This window comes from Gymnodraco acuticeps, unplaced genomic scaffold (genome assembly GCF_902827175.1).
Source record: "Gymnodraco acuticeps unplaced genomic scaffold, fGymAcu1.1, whole genome shotgun sequence".
Classification (NCBI taxonomy): Eukaryota; Metazoa; Chordata; class Actinopteri; order Perciformes; family Bathydraconidae; genus Gymnodraco; species Gymnodraco acuticeps.
Window position 1 is genome coordinate 132,501 of NW_022989871.1, and position 24,940 is coordinate 157,440.

Sequence of the window (24,940 nt, forward strand, 5' to 3'; positions counted from 1 at the left end):
AAGCTGCGTCTTCATATCGAATCATCCTCCGTCTCTATGGCAATGTCTTTCTATGCCTCTTTGTCTTTGTACCAGTCACTTCTGATGGGATGTGTAATGGAAATTATGAATTTAAAGGTCTCATGTCATGGCCATGTCCATTGATCATATTTCAATTGTTGAGGTCTACTAGAATAGATTTAAATTGTGCAATTTTCCAAACTCTCATTGGTTTCTCACAGCATCTCTGTATAGTCTGTGTATTCACTCTCTGTCCTAAACGGCTTGTTGGAGCTCCTGCCCCTCCTCCCTGTGAGCCCAGTGTGCTCTGATTGGTCGGGACGTTGCGAGGCTCGTTGCTGCGAGGAGCGGACAGGTTTCCGGGTCGGCGATACAGCGAGAACAAGCGAAACTCATCCTGAGCACACACAAACACTCACAGCTGAAGTAAAAACAATAAGTGTGGCTTGATATTGAGTAAAAGGTTTATAGCGCTGTGAGAATGGGTCTGCGCCATCCCAACTCGTCTATACCAGCGTTCAGGGAGCTCTATGCAAGTCAATGGGACTCCCTGTTAGTTAGCCAAGGGGTCCTGGTGTGTGAGGTGCTCCGCGGATTGGTCCATTTGGGCCAATCCGGTCATTTGTTGTTGATTTGGGTGTTCACACGTCACAGAACCCAGGAAGCAAACAATGGAGAATGAGAAATCCCCAACGAGGCGTTCTGGGGCAGCATAGACAGGTCTTCTCTGTGTTAGAGTTTTACTCGCTACAGGGTGTACTTTGAGGGTTTGTGACTCTGCAGACCGTTCACATGCAGACAAACCTTCATAACACACAAGGGGACGGGTAATAACCAGAAAAGCATGACATGGGACTCTTTAAGAGAACAGAATGCTATAAGAAGCCTATATATATAAAATAATGTCAAGATTTCGAAGGCTTGTTGTTAAATGTAGAATAGCTAATATGAGCTCCTCCTACAGTGCAACACACAATACACTTAATACTGCAAGAAACCATATAACTAATATCGTTTATTGCAGATTTTCCACCACAGACCTTTGTGTCATTCTTTTCCTTCTATCATATTTGTCTTCCTGTTGTTCATTCCTGCAGGCCTCTCCCTCTTCCTGTCTTTTCCCTCCCTTAATCCATCCTGATTTACAGGCAGGATCCGGCCCTTTCTGTACGTCAGTGTCTTGGTTCATTGCATTAGTTTCTCGCATTTGGGAACGTCACATCAGAAGCTGCCGTCACGCTACGTCAGCAAAGATTGGACGTGGAGAGATGAGTGTCGGGGATCAAATTGGGTTGACAGCAGCACCATCTATCATTCAGAAATGGATTTCTTCAGGCTGCTCGCAGACTCCACTCTCCTGATTCTGTCTGACTGACTTACTGCGGGTTTATTTGGGGTTTCTTACTCTCTGTCTCACTGTAGAGACGATGGGTTCAAGCTTATATTAATAGATGAAGGTGTAGATAATGATGCCATGCCGAATCAATTAAATACTAGCTAGTTTCAAACAAGATTTAATACAAAGTAGAATGTTATCAGGTAGTCACTGTACGAGCTTTTTACTGCACATTCTTACTTTAACTCCATATTTTAGTCCATTTTTTCATATATCTTTTATTTATTTCATTCTAAACTGGAGCAACAAATCCAATTTTGCCCGGGATAAGTCAAGTATTTTTATTCTGATTTGATTACAAGATGCTATTTCAATAATTTCATAAACCAGGCATTAATTTTTAAATGTATGTATACATAATTGGAGAAAAATGTGTGTGTAAATAAGTAATATTAACTTAGTTTAGTGTGTTTTTCTTTGTGCTTCTTGCATTTGATGGTTGAATTGAGGTCAAATTCAGGTTATTGCTGATGTGTTTCTCAATGTCGAGGACGCTTGCTTGGTAGCACATGTACCTCTGAGTCAGTTGCTTCAGAAGCGAGGCAAGAATCCTTCCTAGCCTCGGAAAACGAAGAATTGTGGAACAGGTGTGCGTTATATGCGAGGCCCCGCCTTAAATGCAGCGCGATTTCCGCCAAAGATTTGGAAATTGGTCCGTGCGCAAAGCATTGTGGGGATTTTAAGACCGCGGATTCTACACATGTGCAGCCTCGAAATGTCTCGCTACGAAAGACGCCGGCCTCGGTAGAATTCCAAGTATGCTGGACATTGGAGCAGTCCTTCGGCGGCACTCCATGACGTGAAATAGTGGCTCTGGAGCAGCCTTCCTCGACATTGAGAAACGGCCCCTGTGTCTAGTCTGTTGGCCGTTTTTCTCCAGGTCTAGTCTTGTAAACAAAGCGTTTTTCATGAGTCAACTACGCTATAATTACACGTAGCAGCAACTCGTAAAGCATGAGAAGTAAGTAAGCAAGATGCACGTTTTTTATTTATGGATTATTAAATCCAAGAAGCCACAAAGCCGCCTCCAGCTTGACAATATGTTTGAGTAGGTAGAGCAAATGCAAAAGAGAAATTCTTCTATACAGCCGCAAAAATGAGAAGGAAACAGCGCATCCAAATCAAACCTGCAGCCTCTTATAATCTAGTATTCAACTCCTCATAGCAAAAACATGAATTTACCTGACTGGCCCCATACTACGGTGGCCCTGAAGTGCAAGACACCACAGCATTTCACAAAACACCACAGCATTTCACATTGGACGGAAAGGGTATTCCTTAGGGAGAACACTTCTTGTTTGTGATTGGACAGAGCCAGCCATAGAAGCACTGCTGTGATTGGTTGTTTTTGCTGCCAGTCAAGAAATGACGCTTCGTGATTGGCCCAACACATCAGCCGTTAGCTATTAGCACACACTCAGAGCTCACAGCTCCTCATATCTGTTCAGAAACTGGACAAAAGTTAAACATATACAAAACACAGACTGTCTGTGTCATGGCGAATACAGTCGCTGCTTTATTTATGTCTGTATGACGTTGTTGTGAGTGTGGACGGAGCAGCTACAGGTTAGTTTAGCTTGATGGATCCGATTCCGATAGGATTTACATGGAGATACGGCCCGCCCCCTCTCCAGCGTCTTGTTTGAATGACAGGAGTAAACACAGAATTAATGCTTTATTAATTCATGGTTTTTAAGGGGCTTATCTCCATGTGAATACTATGGTAGACCTCCCAATATTCGCATCGCTCTAATAGCTCGAGTTTCACCGCGGCTGTCAGCTGTGTTTGCTCCTGTCATTCAAACAAGAGGCGCTGAGAGGGGGCGGGGCGTATCTCCAAGTAAATTCTATGGGAGATACCAACTACAACAAAATGAACATATTTGACCGTGATTTAATTGTAATACACGTTTCAAAGTGATGCCGAAGTAACAACATACTGATAACGGTTAGTAAAAACCATGAATTAACGCTTTGACAAGTCTGCAGACAGACGGCAGGCGAAAAGCTTTTAAAATGTGTGTTTTCTGAATGGAATCGGATCCATCAGGCTAAACTAACCTGTAGCTGCTCCGTCCACACTCACAACAACGTCATACAGACATAAATAAAGCAGCGACTGTATTCGCCATGACATAGACAGTCTGTGGTTTGTACATGTTTAACTTTTGTCCAGTTTCTGAACAGACATGAGGAGCTGTGAGCTCTGAGTGTGTGTGCTAACGGCTGTTGTGTTGGGCCAATCACGAAGCGTAATTTCTTGACTGGCAGCAAAAACAACCAATCACAGCAGTGCTTCTCTGGCGGCTCTGTCCAATCACAAACAAGAAGTGTTCTCCCTAAGGAATACCCTTTCCGTCCAATGTGAAATGCTGTTGTGTTTTGTGAAATGCTGTTGTGTCTTGCACTTCAGGGCCACCGTACCGTACCCTTATATCTAAACTGTACACTCCTTTGTTTACAGTCCAACTTTGTGTTAACCGGAACCGATGTCAGCAGCTGATACCAACACCTTTCCAAATAAACAAGATTTGAATAAACAAACGGAAATTCCCTTTTTTCAACATTTGACACAGCATTACACGAGGTCTTCCTGCTGTTTCATAACGAACCACCAAAGCTGGAGCAGGAAAACATTTGCTGCATGTTGGTATTTAAATGTTGCGAGGGGCTGAGTGGTGCTTTGAGTAAAGAGCCGCTAATAACATGCGTCTGTGCAGGATGCTGCGGCTAAGGTTGTTCGCAGGGTCGGCGTCATGGGGGGTCATTCGCGGGCCATGCCCCCCCAAATGAGTCACTGTGCCCCCCCAACGCAGGGTGGGCAAGCCTTGTCACTTTGCCGATTTTTTCTTTTTTTTATCATATAGCTAGGCTAAGTGAAAACGTTTCCACTAAAGGTTTTTTGTGTGAAATACATCAGAAATAAATAATACAAATATAAAACACAGCCTGAGGTGTGCTCACTGCTGCTCTCTGATTGGTGTGTTGCTTGACCAATGACCCCCGACCTTTTTTTTGTTATCATTACGTGGCTGAGTGTTTAGATGAAAGCCCAGTGGCGATCTGTTAATCTGTTACACTGATTATACAGTAAAGCCATCAAAAATAATATGATATACAGTACAGTACAAGTACATGGGTCTCTGTGTTTCATTCAAGCTCTGTGTGTGTGTGGCACGAGCGCATTTTGTGAGTGCGCGAGCGGTAACGTGGAATGTTGTGGTTAGCATCTGGTTAGCTAGCTATGCTAACGGATATAAAGGGCTGTTTCTACACCAAGGTGGAGGACAGTCCTCTCCTGTCAGACTGAGAGGATCTTATAACGTCAGCTCAGTGAGGTAACGACTCTCTCCGTGTTTAGATAGTTCACTTTAGTGTAAGTTATCTCAGTGGGTCTCAAACGGTTTGGTCACCATTTATGTAAGTATTTTCGAGGAATACCTTTATATGATCATTATAGTTATTAAAGAGAGAATAAATGAAAAACGGGTATGAAATACTATAGGACAGTAACACAAGAATACAGTTTAAAAGGGGAATGATTAGTGAAATATCCATAAAGAAAAAGTAAATCTGTGTACAGTTCTGTTTCATATGGATGCTGAGAGATGTAGGCTATCCATAGATCTCTTCATTTTGCTCTCAAAGTGCACCAGATTGATGCATTTAACTTCAATATTTTAAAAATAATCTTCCCGGGGGAGCATGCCCCCAGACCCTCCTAGAGGAGGTTAGGTCCACCCCCACCTAAAACATGTTCACATGGATAGGATACTAAATACATTTGCACACTTTTTATATGATGGCCAGTCCATATCAAATCAGATCAAGTTTTATTTATATAGCACATTTTTCAACGATTTTTGGTCGAGCCAAAGTGCTGTATATACAGTATAATACAAAAATAACCTACAGTAAAGACACTTTAAAGCAAATACAACAGCACAGTTTGTGCAGAATATCAGTATGAGAAAACGACACCCTCTGTCCTTATATGTTTCTGTTTTGGTGGTCGTGCCACAACCGTGCATGTATGCACAAGTCATAGGTGCACTATACAATAGCACTACACCCTGCAATGTGTGTGAAAGACAATAGACTTTACAGCATGTTTTTTTAAATTGAAGTTGGTGTTTGTGTGTTGGTTGTTGACGGCAGTGTGTGCCCCCCCTTGGTAAATGATTGCCCCCCCATTCAAGTTGTTCTAGAGCCGACCCTGGTTGTTCGTTCAACAAACCATACAAATAATCAGTCATGTGAATAAAGCAGGTTTACTTTATCACGCTGAAGTTTAAGGGCTTTGTGGATTCTCAAACTTATCTGTCTAGAATTTTTACTCAACATAAGAACTAAATACACTGTGTTCCTTTTTGCTTCTCTCGACCAATGCTCTCTAGACTGTTGAACCTAATGTTAGTGACACATGATTCCTCTTCAATACATTCCCTCCTCTATATCCTTCTACTTTAATCTAGAGGCCTGCATGTTGTTGTATGGATATTTCAGCAGTGGCTCTTTTGTGAATTTGACTCTTTAAAGGGCAGTGCTTCAAGCGATCATCGCGAGGGAGAGCAGTGTGTGGTGTGTGGTGTGTGTGTGTGTGTGTGTGTGTGTGTGTGTGTGTGGTGTGTGTGTGGTGTGTGTGTGTGTGTGTGTGTGTGGTGTGTGTGTGTGTGTGTGTGTGTGTGTGTGTGTGTGTGTGTGTGTGTGTGTGTGTGTGTGTGTGTGTGTGTGTGTGTGTGTGTGTCTTTAAAGGGCAGTGCTCATGACATAAGCCAACTACTCTGGAGAGCCAGGAAGCAGTGGAATCTGTGTCCTGCTGCTGTGGTACGAGGGTCAAATAGCAATGTCTTATTAGCTTGTTGTTATGTTAGATTAAATAAAAAAGACAACCAGGATGTTACTCTCCAGACAGGGAGATTTGGGGCCAAAAATACTACAAAAATATTGCTCAAGAGGCCCCTTAATGCTCTCAAAATAGTAGTAGCAACATCCTATGTTTACACTTAACATATGAACACAAAAAAAGTTTTCTGAGCAATGTAGAAAGTAACAGACACGTTGCACCAACCGAGTTAAGGTCGAAACACAGTAGAAACACAAGGAAAAAAGGTTTTCTGCAGGAACGTAAACACCTGCAGTTTATAATGAGTTGTAATGTTTTTTTAACTGTTAATTTTCATTTTTACAAATCAAGACATATCCAGACATAGGACTTTTATTCAAATGACAAATAATAATATGGTTAAACAGAATATTAAATAAAAATAAATAAATAAAGTAAAACGGTTATAAGTTAAAATAAGGAAACAAATAAGATAATTATAAAAAATATATTAATAATAGTAAAGTAAATACAAATAAATAAAAGCATTTCACACAAGGAGTGACATCTTTAGCAGAGCAGGATCGGTTACACCAAGGGTGCCCACACTTTTTCAGCTTGGGAGCTACTTTTAATTTGACCAAGCCCAAATGAGCTACCTACAGGGCCGCCCCTGCCCAATCTGTGTCTCGAGCGGGGGGGGGGGTTGGTGCTAGTGGACTAAACGGATAAACTGTGGCGCGCTTACACTAATTGCGCCGCATAAGCGCATAATAGTGCGCTGCATTTGCGCTTCAAATGAGGAGGTGAGGGTTACATTTTCCATAAGTTATAATGGTTTAATGGAAGGTTTTATTTTTTCTGTTTCAGGACGATTCGGGAGCCTATGTGATCGACAGAGATCCGACGTACTTCGGTCCGATCCTGAACTACCTGCGGCACGGAAAACTGGTCTACAACAAGGAGCTCGCTGAAGAAGGTCCGACATGTTTTGAGTCTGAGTTTATTTTAAATGTTGGGCTTGTGGAAATAATGAAATGGCTTAAAAAATACTGTGTATCTCCATACTGCCTTCATGTGATGTCATTTTCCCTCGAGCAGTCCTTAGTTTCTAGTTTCCTAAATGTGAAAATATACCATATACAGATAACTAAATATTGTATCTTGTAATTGTTGCTTGCTATAAAATAACAGAAAAACTGTTAAATGTTTTGCTTAAACAAGGCTAAAAATAATGGATACATGTTTGTAATAGTAGCTTAAGGTGGGCTAACAGGGCGTCCGCGGGGTATTAAAAAGTATTAAAAGTTGATAAATCAATGTGACGGGGTTCTATTTGTCCGTTGAAAACATAGGCTTAGTCGGATGATTTAAGCTCCAAAACTTTATTTATAACAGCAACAAAAGAATATATACTGTTTGATAAAAGTGAAACAGTATAACTTAAATAAACAAAATCAAAGTTACCAAATTTGGTTGTCTATTACTCATGGAGTAAACACATTCTAGCTGTTGCCTTCACTGCAACAATCTCCCGAATGATTCTTCCAGGGCCAACACCGTCCCTTTTGTACCCATAGCCCCTCCCCACAGGCTTACCGTCAACCGGTTACACAATTATCTCCAAACCACATTGTCAACATAAATGTAATTTCCTCAAACATGAGGAAACTATCTGCACCAAACATACACAGGTTAACTACCTCTTAACAGTCATTCCCCATAATTAATAAACACAAAATAAATAATAAATTGCATCCTATTTAACTCACGGAAGTGATGCGCCTCCGTCTTTTCCACCTTCCCTTTGCTGGGGAGACGGCGGTGAAACTCCGCCCGCCGCTCCCCACGTAAGTATGGTGTAATATAGTTAAATGTATGTTGAAATAATTGTAGACTCACAAGCGTGCACTTGTGGTCACGCTACAGAAAGGAAGGGGAAAAGGTGGACGTTTTAGTGATGATTTAACCTGATTTATTGATGAACGGAAGAGAGCAGGAAATGTGTGTGTGTGTGTGTGTGTGTGTGTGTGTGTGTGTGTGTGTGTGTGTGTGTGTGTGTGTGTGTGTGTGTGTGTGTGTGTGTGTGTGTGTGTGTGTGTGTGTGTGTGTGTGGTGTGTGTGTGTGTGTGTGTGTGTGTGTGTGTGTGTGTGTGTGTGTGTCGCCGCTACGGCTGTCAGTGGCGGAGTCAGTCACTCTGTGATCCGCTCCGTCACAATCAATTCAGGCTATTAAAAAGTATTAAACGGCATTTTCCAAGGTATGACATTCTGTAGCTTGTTTTCAATAAGTATATAAATGGTCCAAAGAGGTTGTATTCTACAGTCTGCCTGAATGTAGTCATGGCGTAGGTGTGTAGTGTGATTCTATGTAGTTTATTGATGGCATCCCGTTGGGTTTGACGTCATCTGAACAGGACATCGCACGCTCACTGCTTGATAGCGCGAAGGCCCGTTTACGCCGGTTGCTAAGCAACATCGTTATGGGGAAATGCAAGTCTGCGTCCAAATGGTTGGAAGATAAGGAGGAAGGACAATCAATACTGAATATAGTCAATGTGAGGTAAAGTGTGTCGCCAAGGTAACCGGTTAAAACTCAAAGTGGCGATGAGGTCTTAAAATGTATGGAAAGGGTCTTAAAAAAGGTCTTAAAAGGGATTACATTTGACTTCAGGATTCCTGCATATACCCTGGCTAAAGACAGATAGCAAAAAGTAGAGGAGATAAACAGAGAAAATACAAAAAATCACACCCTCTTGTGTATAATTAATAATTAATTAATATGTAGTTGAACATCTGCTCAAATGGACATGATTGGTGCTGTTTGTAAATAAACTGGATTTGATATATTTAACACAGTATTTAGAGCCTCTTGTCCTCAGTATTTAGGGACGGGTGGCGCAGTGGTCTGTGTGTTTGATCATCAGATCAAGGGGGCGTTGGGGAACTCCAGTTTGAAACCCGCTCCCGCTCCACTGCGTCAGGCCGTTGTGTCCTTGGGCAAGACACTTCACCCGAATTTGCTCCTGTGGGTATTGTCCACAGTAGATGACCATTATATGTATGATCTGTATTTGTAAAGCGCTTTGAGAGTCTTTGATAAAGCGCTATAATAAATATAAGGATTATTATTATTATTAGTATTTAGAGCCTCTTGTCCTCAGTATTTAGAGCCTCTTGTCCTCAGTATTTAGAGCCGCTTGTCCTCAGTATTTAGAGCCTCTTGTCCTCAGTGTTTAGAGCCGCTTGTCCTCAGTATTTGGAGCCTCTTGTCCTCAGTATTTAGAGTCACTTGTCCTCAGTGTTTGGAGCCGCTTGTCCTCAGTATTTAGAGCCTCTTGTCCTCAGTATTTAGAGTCACTTGTCCTCAGTATTTGGAGCCGCTTGTCCTCAGTATTTGGAGCCGCTTGTCCTCAGTATTTAGAGCCGCTTGTCCTCAGTATTTAGAGCCGCTTGTCCTCAGTATTTAGAGCCTCTTGTCCTCAGTATTTAGAGCCGCTTGTCCTCAGTGTTTAGAGCGTCTTGTCCTCAGTATTTAGAGCCTCTTGTCCTCAGTGTTTAGAGCCGCTTGTCCTCAGTATTTAGAGCCGCTTGTCCTCAGTATTTAGAGCCGCTTGTCCTCAGTATTTAGAGCCTCTTGTCCTCAGTATTTAGAGCCGCTTGTCCTCAGTGTTTAGAGCGTCTTGTCCTCAGTATTTAGAGCCTCTTGTCCTCAGTGTTTAGAGCCGCTTGTCCTCAGTATTTAGAGCCGCTTGTCCTCAGTATTTAGAGCCGCTTGTCCTCAGTATTTAGAGCCTCTTGTCCTCAGTATTTAGAGCCGCTTGTCCTCAGTGTTTAGAGCCTCTTGTCCTCAGTATTTAGAGCCTCTTGTCCTCAGTGTTTAGAGCCGCTTGTCCTCAGTATTTAGAGCCGCTTGTCCTCAGTATTTAGAGCCGCTTGTCCTCAGTATTTAGAGCCTCTTGTCCTCAGTATTTAGAGCCGCTTGTCCTCAGTGTTTAGAGCGTCTTGTCCTCAGTATTTAGAGCCTCTTGTCCTCAGTATTTAGAGCCGCTTGTCCTCAGTGTTTAGAGCGTCTTGTCCTCAGTATTTAGAGCCGCTTGTCCTCAGTATTTAGAGCTGCTTGTCCTCAGTATTTATAGCCGCTTGTCCTCAGTATTTATAGCCGCTTGTCCTCAGTATTTAGAGCCGCTTGTCCTCAGTATTTGGAGCCTCTTGTCCTCAGTGTTTGGAGCCTCTTGTCCTCAGTATTTAGAGCCGCTTGTCCTCAGTATTTAGAGCCGCTTGTCCTCAGTATTTAGAGCCGCTTGTCCTCAGTATTTAGAGCCGCTTGTCCTCAGTGTTTAGAGCCTCTTGTCCTCAGTGTTTAGAGCCTCTTGTCCTCAGTGTTTAGAGCCTCTTGTCCTCAGTATTTGGAGCCTCTTGTCCTCAGTGTTTAGAGCCTCTTGTCCTCAGTATTTAGAGCCGCTTGTCCTCAGTATTTAGAGCCGCTTGTCCTCAGTATTTAGAGCCGCTTGTCCTCAGTATTTAGAGCCGCTTGTCCTCAGTGTTTAGAGCCGCTTGTCCTCAGTGTTTAGAGCCTCTTGTCCTCAGTGTTTAGAGCCTCTTGTCCTCAGTGTTTAGAGCCTCTTGTCCTCAGTATTTAGAGCCTCTTGTCCTCAGTATTTAGAGCCGCTTGTCCTTAGTGTTTAGAGCCGCTTGTCCTCAGTGTTTAGAGCCTCTTGTCCTCAGTATTTAGAGCCGCTTGTCCTCAGTATTTAGAGCCTCTTGTCCTCAGTGTTTAGAGCCTCTTGTCCTCAGTATTTAGAGCATCTTGTCCTCAGTATTTAGAGCCGCTTGTCCTCAGTATTTAGAGCCGCTTGTCCTCAGTATTTAGAGCATCTTGTCCTCAGTATTTAGAGCCGCTTGTCCTCAGTATTTAGAGCCGCTTGTCCTCAGTGTTTAGAGCCTCTTGTCCTCAGTGTTTAGAGCCTCTTGTCCTCAGTATTTAGAGCCGCTTGTCCTCAGTGTTTAGAGCCTCTTGTCCTCAGTATTTAGAGCCTCTTGTCCTCAGTGTTTAGAGCCTCTTGTCCTCAGTATTTAGAGCCTCTTGTCCTCAGTATTTAGAGCCGCTTGTCCTCAGTGTTTAGAGCATCTTGTCCTCAGTTTTTAGAGCCGCTTGTCCTCAGTGTTTAGAGCATCTTGTCCTCAGTATTTAGAGCCTCTTGTCCTCAGTATTTAGAGCCGCTTGTCCTCAGTGTTTAGAGCATCTTGTCCTCAGTGCTTAGAGCCGCTTGTCCTCAGTGTTTAGAGCCTCTTGTCCTCAGTATTTAGAGCCTCTTGTCCTCAGTGTTTAGAGCCTCTTGTCCTCAGTATTTAGAGCCTCTTGTCCTCAGTGTTTAGAGCCGCTTGTCCTCAGTATTTAGAGCCTCTTGTCCTCAGTGTTTAGAGCCTCTTGTCCTCAGTATTTAGAGCCTCTTGTCCTCAGTATTTAGAGCCACTTGTCCTCAGTATTTAGAGCCGCTTGTCCTCAGTATTTGGAGCCGCTTGTCCTCAGTATTTAGAGCCTCTTGTCCTCAGTATTTGGAGCATCTTGTTCTCAGTATTTAGAGCCGCTTGTCCTCAGTATTTGGAGAATCTTGTTCTCAGTATTTAGAGCCGCTTGTCCTCAGTATGTAGAGCCGCTTGTCCTCAGTATTTAGAGCCGCTTGTCCTCAGTATTTAGAGCCGCTTGTCCTCAGTATTTAGAGCCGCTTGTCCTCAGTATTTAGAGCCTCTTGTCCTCAGTATTTAGAGCCGCTTGCCCTCAGTATTTAGAGCCTCTTGTCCTCAGTATTTAGAGCCGCTTGTCCTCAGTATTTAGAGCCGCTTGTCCTCAGTGTTTAGAGCCGCTTGTCCTCAGTGTTTAGAGCCGCTTGTCCTCAGTGTTTAGAGCCTCTTGTCCTCAGTATTTAGAGCCTCTTGTCCTCAGTGTTTAGAGCCGCTTGTCCTCAGTATTTAGAGCCGCTTGTCCTCAGTATTTATAGCCGCTTGTCCTCAGTATTTAGAGCCGCTTGTCCTCAGTATTTAGAGCCGCTTGTCCTCAGTATTTAGAGCCTCTTGTCCTCAGTATTTAGAGCCACTTGTCCTCAGTATTTGGAGCCTCTTGTCTTCAGTATTTAGAGCCGCTTGTCCTCAGTATTTAGAGCCGCTTCTCCTCAGTATTTAGAGCCGCTTGTCCTCAGTGTTTAGAGCCTCTTGTCCTCAGTGTTTAGAGCCTCTTGTCCTCAGTATTTAGAGCCTCTTGTCCTCAGTATTTAGAGCCTCTTGTCCTCAGTATTTATAGCCGCTTGTCCTCAGTATTTAGATTCTCTTGTCCTCAGTATTTAGAGCCGCTTGTCCTCAGTATTTAGAGCCTCTTGTCCTCAGTATTTAGAGCCGCTTGTCCTCAGTGTTTAGAGCCGCTTGTCCTCAGTATTTAGAGCATCTTGTCCTCAGTATTTAGAGCCTCTTGTCCTCAGTGTTTAGAGCCTCTTGTCCTCAGTATTTAGAGCATCTTGTCCTCAGTATTTAGAGCATCTTGTCCTCAGTATTTAGAGCCTCTTGTCCTCAGTATTTAGAGCCTCTTGTCCTCAGTGTTTAGAGCCTCTTGTCCTCAGTATTTAGAGCATCTTGTCCTCAGTATTTAGAGCCGCTTGTCCTCAGTATTTAGAGCCTCTTGTCCTCAGTATTTAGAGCCTCTTGTCCTCAGTGTTTAGAGCCGCTTGTCCTCAGTATTTAGAGCCGCTTGTCCTCAGTGTTTAGAGCCTCTTGTCCTCAGTGTTTAGAGCCGCGTGTCCTCAGTATTTAGAGCCTCTTGTCCTCAGTGTTTAGAGCCTCTTGTCCTCAGTATTTAGAGCCTCTTGTCCTCAGTGTTTAGAGCCTCTTGTCCTCAGTATTTAGAGCCTCTTGTCCTCAGTATTTAGAGCCTCTTGTCCTCAGTATTTAGAGCCGCTTGTCCTCAGTGTTTAGAGCCGCTTGTCCTCAGTATTTAGAGCCTCTTGTCCTCAGTATTTAGAGCCGCTTGTCCTCAGTGTTTAGAGCCGCTTGTCCTCAGTATTTAGAGCATCTTGTCCTCAGTATTTAGAGCCTCTTGTCCTCAGTGTTTAGAGCCTCTTGTCCTCAGTATTTAGAGCATCTTGTCCTCAGTATTTAGAGCCGCTTGTCCTCAGTGTTTAGAGCATCTTGTCCTCAGTATTTAGAGCCGCTTGTCCTCAGTGTTTAGAGCCTCTTGTCCTCAGTATTTGGAGCCACTTGTCCTCAGTATTTAGAGCCGCTTGTCCTCAGTATTTAGAGCCGCGTGTCCTCAGTATTTAGAGCCTCTTGTCCTCAGTGTTTAGAGCCTCTTGTCCTCAGTATTTAGAGCCTCTTGTCCTCAGTGTTTAGAGCCTCTTGTCCTCAGTATTTAGAGCCTCTTGTCCTCAGTGTTTAGAGCCTCTTGTCCTCAGTATTTAGAGCCTCTTGTCCTCAGTATTTAGAGCCGCTTGTCCTCAGTATTTAGAGCCGCTTGTCCTCAGTATTTAGAGCCGCTTGTCCTCAGTATTTAGAGCATCTTGTCCTCAGTATTTAGAGCCGCTTGTCCTCAGTGTTTAGAGCCTCTTGTCCTCAGTGTTTAGAGCATCTTGTCCTCAGTATTTGGAGCCACTTGTCCTCAGTATTTAGAGCCGCTTGTCCTCAGTATTTAGAGCTGCGTGTCCTCAGTATTTAGAGCCGCTTGTCCTCAGTATTTAGAGCCGCTTGTCCTCAGTGTTTAGAGCCTCTTGTCCTCAGTATTTAGAGCTGCGTGTCCTCAGTATTTGTAGCCTCTTATCCTCAGTATTTAGAGCCGCTTGTCCTCAGTATTTAGAGCCGCTTGTCCTCAGTATTTAGAGCCTCTTGTCCTCAGTATTTAGAGCCACTTGTCCTCAGTATTTAGAGCCGCTTGTCCTCAGTATTTAGAGCCTCTTGTCCTCAGTATTTAGAGCCGCTTGTCCTCAGTGTTTAGAGCATCTTGTCCTCAGTATTTAGAGCATCTTGTCCTCAGTATTTAGAGCCTCTTGTCCTCAGTATTTAGAGCCTCTTGTCCTCAGTGTTTAGAGCCTCTTGTCCTCAGTATTTAGAGCATCTTGTCCTCAGTATTTAGAGCCGCTTGTCCTCAGTATTTAGAGCCTCTTGTCCTCAGTATTTAGAGCCTCTTGTCCTCAGTGTTTAGAGCCGCTTGTCCTCAGTATTTAGAGCCGCTTGTCCTCAGTGTTTAGAGCCGCTTGTCCTCAGTATTTAGAGCCGCGTGTCCTCAGTATTTAGAGCCTCTTGTCCTCAGTATTTAGAGCCTCTTTGTCCTCAGTGTTTAGATTCTCTTGTCCTCAGTATTTAGAGCCGCTTGTCCTCAGTGTTTAGAGCATCTTGTTCTCAGTATTTAGAGCATCTTGTCCTCAGTATTTAGAGCCTCTTGTCCTCAGTATTTAGAGCCTCTTGTCCTCAGTGTTTAGAGCCTCTTGTCCTCAGTATTTAGAGCATCTTGTCCTCAGTATTTAGAGCCGCTTGTCCTCAGTATTTAGAGCCTCTTGTCCTCAGTATTTAGAGCCTCTTGTCCTCAGTGTTTAGAGCCGCTTGTCCTCAGTATTTAGAGCCGCTTGTCCTCAGTGTTTAGAGCCTCTTGTCCTCAGTATTTAGAGCCTCTTGTCCTCAGTATTTGGAGCCACTTGTCCTCAGTATTTAGAGCCTCTTGTCCTCAGTGTTTAGAGCCTCTTGTCCTCAGTATTTAGAGCCTCTTGTACTCAGTATTTAGAGCCGCTTGTCCTCAGTGTTTAGAGCATCTTGTCCTCAGTTTTTAGAGCCGCTTGTCCTCAGTGTTTAGAGCATCTTGTCCTCAGTATTTCGAGCCTCTTGTCCTCAGTATTTAGAGCCGCTTGTCCTCAGTGTTTAGAGCATCTTGTCCTCAGTGCTTAGAGCCGCTTGTCCTCAGTGTTTAGAGCCTCTTGTCCTCAGTATTTAGAGCCTCTTGTCCTCAGTGTTTAGAGCCTCTTGTCCTCAGTATTTAGAGCCTCTTGTCCTCAGTATTTAGAGTCGCTTGTCCTCAGTGTTTAGAGCATCTTGTCCTCAGTTTTTAGAGCCGCTTGTCCTCAGTGTTTAGAGCATCTTGTCCTCAGTATTTAGAGCCTCTTGTCCTCAGTATTTAGAGCCGCTTGTCCTCAGTGTTTAGAGCATCTTGTCCTCAGTGCTTAGAACCGCTTGTCCTCAGTGTTTAGAGCCTCTTGTCCTCAGTATTTAGAGCCTCTTGTCCTCAGTGTTTAGAGCCTCTTGTCCTCAGTATTTAGAGCCTCTTGTCCTCAGTGTTTAGAGCCGCTTGTCCTCAGTATTTAGAGCCTCTTGTCCTCAGTGTTTAGAGCCTCTTGTCCTCAGTATTTAGAGCCTCTTGTCCTCAGTATTTAGAGCCACTTGTCCTCAGTATTTAGAGCCGCTTGTCCTCAGTATTTAGAGCCGCTTGTCCTCAGTATTTAGAGCCTCTTGTCCTCAGTATTTGGAGCATCTTGTTCTCAGTATTTAGAGCCGCTTGTCCTCAGTATTTGGAGAATCTTGTTCTCAGTATTTAGAGCCACTTGTCCTCAGTATTTAGAGCCGCTTGTCCTCAGTATTTAGAGCCGCTTGTCCTCAGTATTTAGAGCTGCTTGTCCTCAGTATTTAGAGTCGCTTGTCCTCAGTATTTAGAGCCGCTTGTCCTCAGTATTTAGAGCCTCTTGTCCTCAGTATTTAGAGCCGCTTGTCCTCAGTATTTAGAGCCTCTTGTCCTCAGTATTTAGAGCCGCTTGTCCTCAGTATTTAGAGCCGCTTGTCCTCAGTGTTTAGAGCCGCTTGTCCTCAGTGTTTAGAGCCGCTTGTCCTCAGTGTTTAGAGCCTCTTGTCCTCAGTATTTAGAGCCTCTTGTCCTCAGTGTTTAGAGCCGCTTGTCCTCAGTATTTAGAGCTGCTTGTCCTCAGTATTTATAGCCGCTTGTCCTCAGTATTTAGAGCCGCTTGTCCTCAGTATTTAGAGCCGCTTGTCCTCAGTATTTAGAGCCGCTTGTCCTCAGTATTTAGAGCCTCTTGTCCTCAGTATTTAGAGCCACTTGTCCTCAGTATTTGGAGCCTCTTGTCCTCAGTATTTAGAGCCGCTTGTCCTCAGTATTTAGAGCCGCTTCTCCTCAGTATTTAGAGCCGCTTGTCCTCAGTGTTTAGAGCCTCTTGTCCTCAGTGTTTAGAGCCTCTTGTCCTCAGTATTTAGAGCCTCTTGTCCTCAGTATTTAGAGCCACTTGTCCTCAGTATTTAGAGCCGCTTGTCCTCAGTATTTAGAGCCTCTTGTCCTCAGTATTTAGAGCCTCTTGTCCTCAGTATTTAGAGCCGCTTGTCCTCAGTATTTAGAGCCGCTTGTCCTCAGTATTTAGAGCCTCTTGTCCTCAGTATTTAGAGCCACTTGTCCTCAGTATTTGGAGCCTCTTGTCCTCAGTATTTAGAGCCGCTTGTCCTCAGTATTTAGAGCCGCTTGTCCTCAGTATTTAGAGCCGCTTGTCCTCAGTGTTTAGAGCCTCTTGTCCTCAGTGTTTAGAGCCTCTTGTCCTCAGTGTTTAGAGCCTCTTGTCCTCAGTATTTAGAGCCACTTGTCCTCAGTATTTAGAGCCGCTTGTCGTCAGTATTTGGAGCCGCTTGTCCTCAGTATTTAGAGCCTCTTGTCCTCAGTATTTTGAGCATCTTGTTCTCAGTATTTAGAGCCGCTTGTCCCCAGTATTTGGAGCATCTTGTTCTCAGTATTTAGAGCCGCTTGTCCTCAGTATTTAGAGCCGCTTGTCCTCAGTATTTAGAGCCGCTTGTCCTCAGTATTTAGAGCCGCTTGTCCTCAGTATTTAGAGCCTCTTGTCCTCAGTATTTAGAGCCGCTTGTCCTCAGTATTTAGAGCCTCTTGTCCTCAGTATTTAGAGCCGCTTGTCCTCAGTATTTAGAGCCTCTTGTCCTCAGTATTTAGAGCCGCTTGTCCTCAGTATTTAGAGCCTCTTGTCCTCAGTATTTAGAGCCGCTTGTCCTCAGTATTTAGAGCCGCTTGTCCTCAGTGTTTAGAGCCGCTTGTCCTCAGTGTTTAGAGCCTCTTGTCCTCAGTATTTAGAGCCTCTTGTCCTCAGTGTTTAGAGCCGCTTGTCCTCAGTATTTAGAGCTGCTTGTCCTCAGTATTTATAGCCGCTTGTCCTCAGTATTTAGAGCCGCTTGTCCTCAGTATTTAGAGCCGCTTGTCCTCAGTATTTGGAGCCTCTTGTCCTCAGTATTTAGAGCCGCTTGTCCTCAGTATTTAGAGCCGCTTGTCCTCAGTATTTAGAGCCTCTTGTCCTCAGTATTTAGAGCCGCTTGTCCTCAGTATTTAGAGCCGCTTGTCCTCAGTATTTAGAGCCGCTTGTCCTCAGTATTTAGAGGCCGCTTGTCCTCAGTGTTTAGAGCCGCTTGTCCTCAGTGTTTAGAGCCGCTTGTCCTCAGTGTTTAGAGCCTCTTGTCCTCAGTGTTTAGAGCCTCTTGTCCTCAGTGTTTAGAGCCTCTTGTCCTCAGTATTTAGAGCCTCTTGTCCTCAGTATTTAGAGCCGCTTGTCCTCAGTGTTTAGAGCCGCTTGTCCTCAGTATTTAGATTCTCTTGTCCTCAGTATTTAGAGCCGCTTGTCCTCAGTATTTAGAGCCTCTTGTCCTCAGTATTTAGAGCCGCTTGTCCTCAGTGTTTAGAGCCGCTTGTCCTCAGTATTTAGAGCATCTTGTCCTCAGTATTTAGAGCCTCTTGTCCTCAGTGTTTAGAGCCTCTTGTCCTCAGTATTTAGAGCATCTTGTCCTCAGTATTTAGAGCATCTTGTCCTCAGTATTTAGAGCCTCTTGTCCTCAGTATTTAGAGCCTCTTGTCCTCAGTGTTTAGAGCCTCTTGTCCTCAGTATTTAGAGCATCTTGTCCTCAGTATTTAGAGCCGCTTGTCCTCAGTATTTAGAGCCTCTTGTCCTCAGTATTTAGAGCCTCTTGTCCTCAGTGTTTAGAGCCGCTTGTCCTCAGTATTTAGAGCCGCTTGTCCTCAGTGTTTAGAGCCTCTTGTCCTCAGTATTTAGAGCCGCGTGTCCTCAGTATTTAGAGCCTCTTGTCCTCAGTGTTTAGAGCCTCTTGTCCTCAGTATTTAGAGCCTCTTGTCCTCAGTGTTTAGAGCCTCTTGTCCTCAGTATTTAGAGCCTCTTGTCCTCAGTATTTAGAGCCGCTTGTCCTCAGTGTTTAGAGCCGCTTGTCCTCAGTATTTAGAGCCTCTTGTCCTCAGTATTTAGAGCCGCTTGTCCTCAGTGTTTAGAGCCGCTTGTCCTCAGTATTTAGATTATCTTGTCCTCAGTATTTAGAGCCTCTTGTCCTCAGTGTTTAGAGCCTCTTGTCCTCAGTATTTAGAGCATCTTGTCCTCAGTATTTAGAGCCGCTTGTCCTCAGTGTTTAGAGCATCTTGTCCTCAGTATTTAGAGCCGCTTGTCCTCAGTGTTTAGAGCCTCTTGTCCTCAGTATTTGGAGCCACTTGTCCTCAGTATTTAGAGCCGCTTGTCCTCAGTATTTAGAGCCTCTTGTCCTCAGTGTTTAGAGCCTCTTGTCCTCAGTATTTGGAGCCACTTGTCCTCAGTATTTAGAGCCGCGTGTCCTCAGTATTTAGAGCCTCTTGTCCTCAGTGTTTAGAGCCTCTTGTCCTCAGTATTTAGAGCCTCTTGTCCTCAGTGTTTAGAGCCTCTTGTCCTCAGTATTTAGAGCCTCTTGTCCTCAGTGTTTAGAGCCTCTTGTCCTCAGTATTTAGAGCCTCTTGTCCTCAGTATTTAGAGCCGCTTGTCCTCAGTATTTAGAGCCGCTTGTCCTCAGTATTTAGAGCCTCTTGTCCTCAGTATTTAGAGCATCTTGTCCTCAGTATTTAGAGCCGCTTGTCCTCAGTATTTAGAGCCTCTTGTCCTCAGTGTTTAGAGCCGCTTGTCCTCAGTATTTAGAGCCGCTTGTCCTCAGTGTTTAGAGCCTCTTGTCCTCAGTATTTAGAGCCTCTTGTCCTCAGTATTTGGAGCCACTTGTCCTCAGTATTTAGAGCCTCTTGTCCTCAGTGTTTAGAGCCTCTTGTCCTCAGTATTTAGAGCCTCTTGTACTCAGTATTTAGAGCCGCTTGTCCTCAGTGTTTAGAGCATCTTGTCCTCAGTTTTTAGAGCCGCTTGTCCTCAGTGTTTAGAGCATCTTGTCCTCAGTATTTAGAGCCTCTTGTCCTCAGTATTTAGAGCCGCTTGTCCTCAGTGTTTAGAGCATCTTGTCCTCAGTGCTTAGAGCCGCTTGTCCTCAGTGTTTAGAGCCTCTTGTCCTCAGTATTTAGAGCCTCTTGTCCTCAGTGTTTAGAGCCTCTTGTCCTCAGTATTTAGAGCCTCTTGTCCTCAGTATTTAGAGCCGCTTGTCCTCAGTGTTTAGAGCATCTTGTCCTCAGTTTTTAGAGCCGCTTGTCCTCAGTGTTTAGAGCATCTTGTCCTCAGTATTTAGAGCCTCTTGTCCTCAGTATTTAGAGCCGCTTGTCCTCAGTGTTTAGAGCATCTTGTCCTCAGTGCTTAGAACCGCTTGTCCTCAGTGTTTAGAGCCTCTTGTCCTCAGTATTTAGAGCCTCTTGTCCTCAGTGTTTAGAGCCTCTTGTCCTCAGTATTTAGAGCCTCTTGTCCTCAGTGTTTAGAGCCGCTTGTCCTCAGTATTTAGAGCCTCTTGTCCTCAGTGTTTAGAGCCTCTTGTCCTCAGTATTTAGAGCCTCTTGTCCTCAGTATTTAGAGCCACTTGTCCTCAGTATTTAGAGCCGCTTGTCCTCAGTATTTGGAGCCGCTTGTCCTCAGTATTTAGAGCCTCTTGTCCTCAGTATTTGGAGCATCTTGTTCTCAGTATTTAGAGCCGCTTGTCCTCAGTATTTGGAGAATCTTGTTCTCAGTATTTAGAGCCACTTGTCCTCAGTATTTAGAGCCGCTTGTCCTCAGTATTTAGAGCCGCTTGTCCTCAGTATTTAGAGCTGCTTGTCCTCAGTATTTAGAGCCGCTTGTCCTCAGTATTTAGAGCCGCTTGTCCTCAGTATTTAGAGCCTCTTGTCCTCAGTATTTAGAGCCGCTTGTCCTCAGTATTTAGAGCCTCTTGTCCTCAGTATTTAGAGCCGCTTGTCCTCAGTATTTAGAGCCGCTTGTCCTCAGTGTTTAGAGCCGCTTGTCCTCAGTGTTTAGAGCCGCTTGTCCTCAGTGTTTAGAGCCTCTTGTCCTCAGTATTTAGAGCCTCTTGTCCTCAGTGTTTAGAGCCGCTTGTCCTCAGTATTTAGAGCTGCTTGTCCTCAGTATTTATAGCCGCTTGTCCTCAGTATTTAGAGCCGCTTGTCCTCAGTATTTAGAGCCGCTTGTCCTCAGTATTTAGAGCCGCTTGTCCTCAGTATTTAGAGCCTCTTGTCCTCAGTATTTAGAGCCACTTGTCCTCAGTATTTGGAGCCTCTTGTCCTCAGTATTTAGAGCCGCTTGTCCTCAGTATTTAGAGCCGCTTCTCCTCAGTATTTAGAGCCGCTTGTCCTCAGTGTTTAGAGCCTCTTGTCCTCAGTGTTTAGAGCCTCTTGTCCTCAGTATTTAGAGCCTCTTGTCCTCAGTATTTAGAGCCACTTGTCCTCAGTATTTAGAGCCGCTTGTCCTCAGTATTTAGAGCCTCTTGTCCTCAGTATTTAGAGCCTCTTGTCCTCAGTATTTAGAGCCTCTTGTCCCTCAGTATTTAGAGCCGCTTGTCCTCAGTATTTAGAGCCTCTTGTCCTCAGTATTTAGAGCCACTTGTCCTCAGTATTTAGAGCCTCTTGTCCTCAGTATTTAGAGCCGCTTGTCCTCAGTATTTAGAGCCGCTTGTCCTCAGTATTTAGAGCCGCTTGTCCTCAGTGTTATTTAGAGCCTCTTGTCCTCAGTGTTTAGAGCCTCTTGTCCTCAGTGTTTAGAGCCTCTTGTCCTCAGTATTTAGAGCCACTTGTCCTCAGTATTTAGAGCCGCTTGTCGTCAGTATTTGGAGCCGCTTGTCCTCAGTATTTAGAGCCTCTTGTCCTCAGTATTTTGAGCATCTTGTTCTCAGTATTTAGAGCCGCTTGTCCTCAGTATTTGGAGCATCTTGTTCTCAGTATTTAGAGCCGCTTGTCCTCAGTATTTAGAGCTGCTTGTCCTCAGTATTTAGAGCCGCTTGTCCTCAGTATTTAGAGCCGCTTGTCCTCAGTATTTAGAGCCTCTTGTCCTCAGTATTTAGAGCCGCTTGTCCTCAGTATTTAGAGCCTCTTGTCCTCAGTATTTAGAGCCGCTTGTCCTCAGTATTTAGAGCCTCTTGTCCTCAGTATTTAGAGCCGCTTGTCCTCAGTATTTAGAGCCTCTTGTCCTCAGTATTTAGAGCCGCTTGTCCTCAGTATTTAGAGCCGCTTGTCCTCAGTGTTTAGAGCCGCTTGTCCTCAGTGTTTAGAGCCTCTTGTCCTCAGTATTTAGAGCCTCTTGTCCTCAGTGTTTAGAGCCGCTTGTCCTCAGTATTTAGAGCTGCTTGTCCTCAGTATTTATAGCCGCTTGTCCTCAGTATTTAGAGCCGCTTGTCCTCAGTATTTAGAGCCGCTTGTCCTCAGTATTTGGAGCCTCTTGTCCTCAGTATTTAGAGCCGCTTGTCCTCAGTATTTAGAGCCGCTTGTCCTCAGTATTTAGAGCCTCTTGTCCTCAGTATTTAGAGCCGCTTGTCCTCAGTATTTAGAGCCGCTTGTCCTCAGTATTTAGAGCCGCTTGTCCTCAGTATTTAGAGCCGCTTGTCCTCAGTGTTTAGAGCCGCTTGTCCTCAGTGTTTAGAGCCGCTTGTCCTCAGTGTGTAGAGCCTCTTGTCCTCAGTGTTTAGAGCCTCTTGTCCTCAGTGTTTAGAGCCTCTTGTCCTCAGTATTTAGAGCCTCTTGTCCTCAGTATTTAGAGCCGCTTGTCCTCAGTGTTTAGAGCCGCTTGTCCTCAGTATTTAGAGCCTCTTGTCCTCAGTATTTAGAGCCGCTTGTCCTCAGTATTTAGAGCCTCTTGTCCTCAGTATTTAGAGCCGCTTGTCCTCAGTGTTTAGAGCCGCTTGTCCTCAGTATTTAGAGCATCTTGTCCTCAGTATTTAGAGCCTCTTGTCCTCAGTGTTTAGAGCCTCTTGTCCTCAGTATTTAGAGCATCTTGTCCTCAGTATTTAGAGCATCTTGTCCTCAGTATTTAGAGCCGCTTGTCCTCAGTATTTAGAGCCTCTTGTCCTCAGTGTTTAGAGCCTCTTGTCCTCAGTATTTAGAGCATCTTGTCCTCAGTATTTAGAGCCGCTTGTCCTCAGTATTTAGAGCCTCTTGTCCTCAGTATTTAGAGCCTCTTGTCCTCAGTGTTTAGAGCCGCTTGTCCTCAGTATTTAGAGCCGCTTGTCCTCAGTGTTTAGAGCCGCTTGTCCTCAGTATTTAGAGCCGCGTGTCCTCAGTATTTAGAGCCTCTTGTCCTCAGTGTTTAGAGCCTCTTGTCCTCAGTATTTAGAGCCTCTTGTCCTCAGTGTTTAGAGCCTCTTGTCCTCAGTATTTAGAGCCTCTTGTCCTCAGTATTTAGAGCCGCTTGTCCTCAGTGTTTAGAGCCGCTTGTCCTCAGTATTTAGAGCCTCTTGTCCTCAGTATTTAGAGCCGCTTGTCCTCAGTGTTTAGAGCCGCTTGTCCTCAGTATTTAGATTATCTTGTCCTCAGTATTTAGAGCCTCTTGTCCTCAGTGTTTAGAGCCTCTTGTCCTCAGTATTTAGAGCATCTTGTCCTCAGTATTTAGAGCCGCTTGTCCTCAGTGTTTAGAGCATCTTGTCCTCAGTATTTAGAGCCGCTTGTCCTCAGTGTTTAGAGCCTCTTGTCCTCAGTATTTGGAGCCACTTGTCCTCAGTATTTAGAGCCGCTTGTCCTCAGTATTTAGAGCCTCTTGTCCTCAGTGTTTAGAGCCTCTTGTCCTCAGTATTTGGAGCCACTTGTCCTCAGTATTTAGAGCCGCGTGTCCTCAGTATTTAGAGCCTCTTGTCCTCAGTGTTTAGAGCCTCTTGTCCTCAGTATTTAGAGCCTCTTGTCCTCAGTGTTTAGAGCCTCTTGTCCTCAGTATTTAGAGCCTCTTGTCCTCAGTGTTTAGAGCCTCTTGTCCTCAGTATTTAGAGCCTCTTGTCCTCAGTATTTAGAGCCGCTTGTCCTCAGTATTTAGAGCCGCTTGTCCTCAGTATTTAGAGCCGCTTGTCCTCAGTATTTAGAGCATCTTGTCCTCAGTATTTAGAGCCGCTTGTCCTCAGTGTTTAGAGCCTCTTGTCCTCAGTGTTTAGAGCATCTTGTCCTCAGTATTTGGAGCCACTTGTCCTCAGTATTTAGAGCCGCTTGTCCTCAGTATTTAGAGCTGCGTGTCCTCAGTATTTAGAGCCGCTTGTCCTCAGTATTTAGAGCCGCTTGTCCTCAGTGTTTAGAGCCTCTTGTCCTCAGTATTTAGAGCCGCGTGTCCTCAGTATTTGGAGCCTCTTATCCTCAGTATTTAGAGCCGCTTGTCCTCAGTATTTAGAGCCGCTTGTCCTCAGTATTTAGAGCCTCTTGTCCTCAGTATTTAGAGCCACTTGTCCTCAGTATTTAGAGCCGCTTGTCCTCAGTATTTAGAGCCTCTTGTCCTCAGTATTTAGAGCCTCTTGTCCTCAGTATTTAGAGCCTCTTGTCCTCAGTATTTAGAGCCGCTTGTCCTCAGTATTTAGAGCCGCTTGTCCTCAGTATTTAGAGCCGCTTGTCCTCAGTGTTTAGAGCCTCTTGTCCTCAGTATTTAGAGCCGCTTGTCCTCAGTATTTAGAGCCTCTTGTCCTCAGTATTTAGAGCCTCTTGTCCTCAGTATTTAGAGCCGCTTGTCCTCAGTATTTAGAGCCTCTTGTCCTCAGTATTTAGAGCCGCTTGTCCTCAGTGTTTAGAGCATCTTGTCCTCAGTATTTAGAGCATCTTGTCCTCAGTATTTAGAGCCTCTTGTCCTCAGTATTTAGAGCCTCTTGTCCTCAGTGTTTAGAGCCTCTTGTCCTCAGTATTTAGAGCATCTTGTCCTCAGTATTTAGAGCCGCTTGTCCTCAGTATTTAGAGCCTCTTGTCCTCAGTATTTAGAGCCTCTTGTCCTCAGTGTTTAGAGCCGCTTGTCCTCAGTATTTAGAGCCGCTTGTCTTCAGTGTTTAGATCCGCTTGTCCTCAGTATTTAGAGCCGCGTGTCCTCAGTATTTAGAGCCTCTTGTCCTCAGTGTTTAGAGCCTCTTGTCCTCAGTATTTAGAGCCTCTTGTCCTCAGTGTTTAGAGCCTCTTGTCCTCAGTATTTAGAGCCTCTTGTCCTCAGTATTTAGAGCCTCTTGTCCTCAGTATTTAGAGCCGCTTGTCCTCAGTATTTAGAGCCGCTTGTCCTCAGTATTTAGAGCCGCTTGTCCTCAGTATTTAGAGCATCTTGTCCTCAGTATTTAGAGCCGCTTGTCCTCAGTGTTTAGAGCCTCTTGTCCTCAGTGTTTAGAGCATCTTGTCCTCAGTATTTGGAGCCACTTGTCCTCAGTATTTAGAGCCGCTTGTCCTCAGTATTTAGAGCCTCTTGTTCTCAGTATTTAGAGCCTCTTGTCCTCAGTGTTTAGAGCCTCTTGTCCTCAGTATTTAGAGCCTCTTGTCCTCAGTGTTTAGAGCCTCTTGTTCTCAGTATTTAGAGCCTCTTGTTCTCAGT

The 24,940-nt window shown here is 44.5% G+C and overlaps 1 protein-coding gene across 6 annotated transcripts in view; it reads left to right on the forward strand.

Moving 5' to 3' along the window:
- Window positions 1-24,940, forward strand: part of kctd17 (potassium channel tetramerization domain containing 17) — a 55,210-nt gene that overhangs the window by 13,372 nt on the left and 16,898 nt on the right. For all 6 annotated transcript variants that reach the window (XM_034197208.1, XM_034197243.1, XM_034197225.1 and 3 more), the window contains exon 2: window positions 7,092-7,200. In XM_034197208.1, the coding sequence (XP_034053099.1) occupies window positions 7,092-7,200 (109 nt within the window). The remainder of the gene's footprint in view (window positions 1-7,091; window positions 7,201-24,940) is intronic.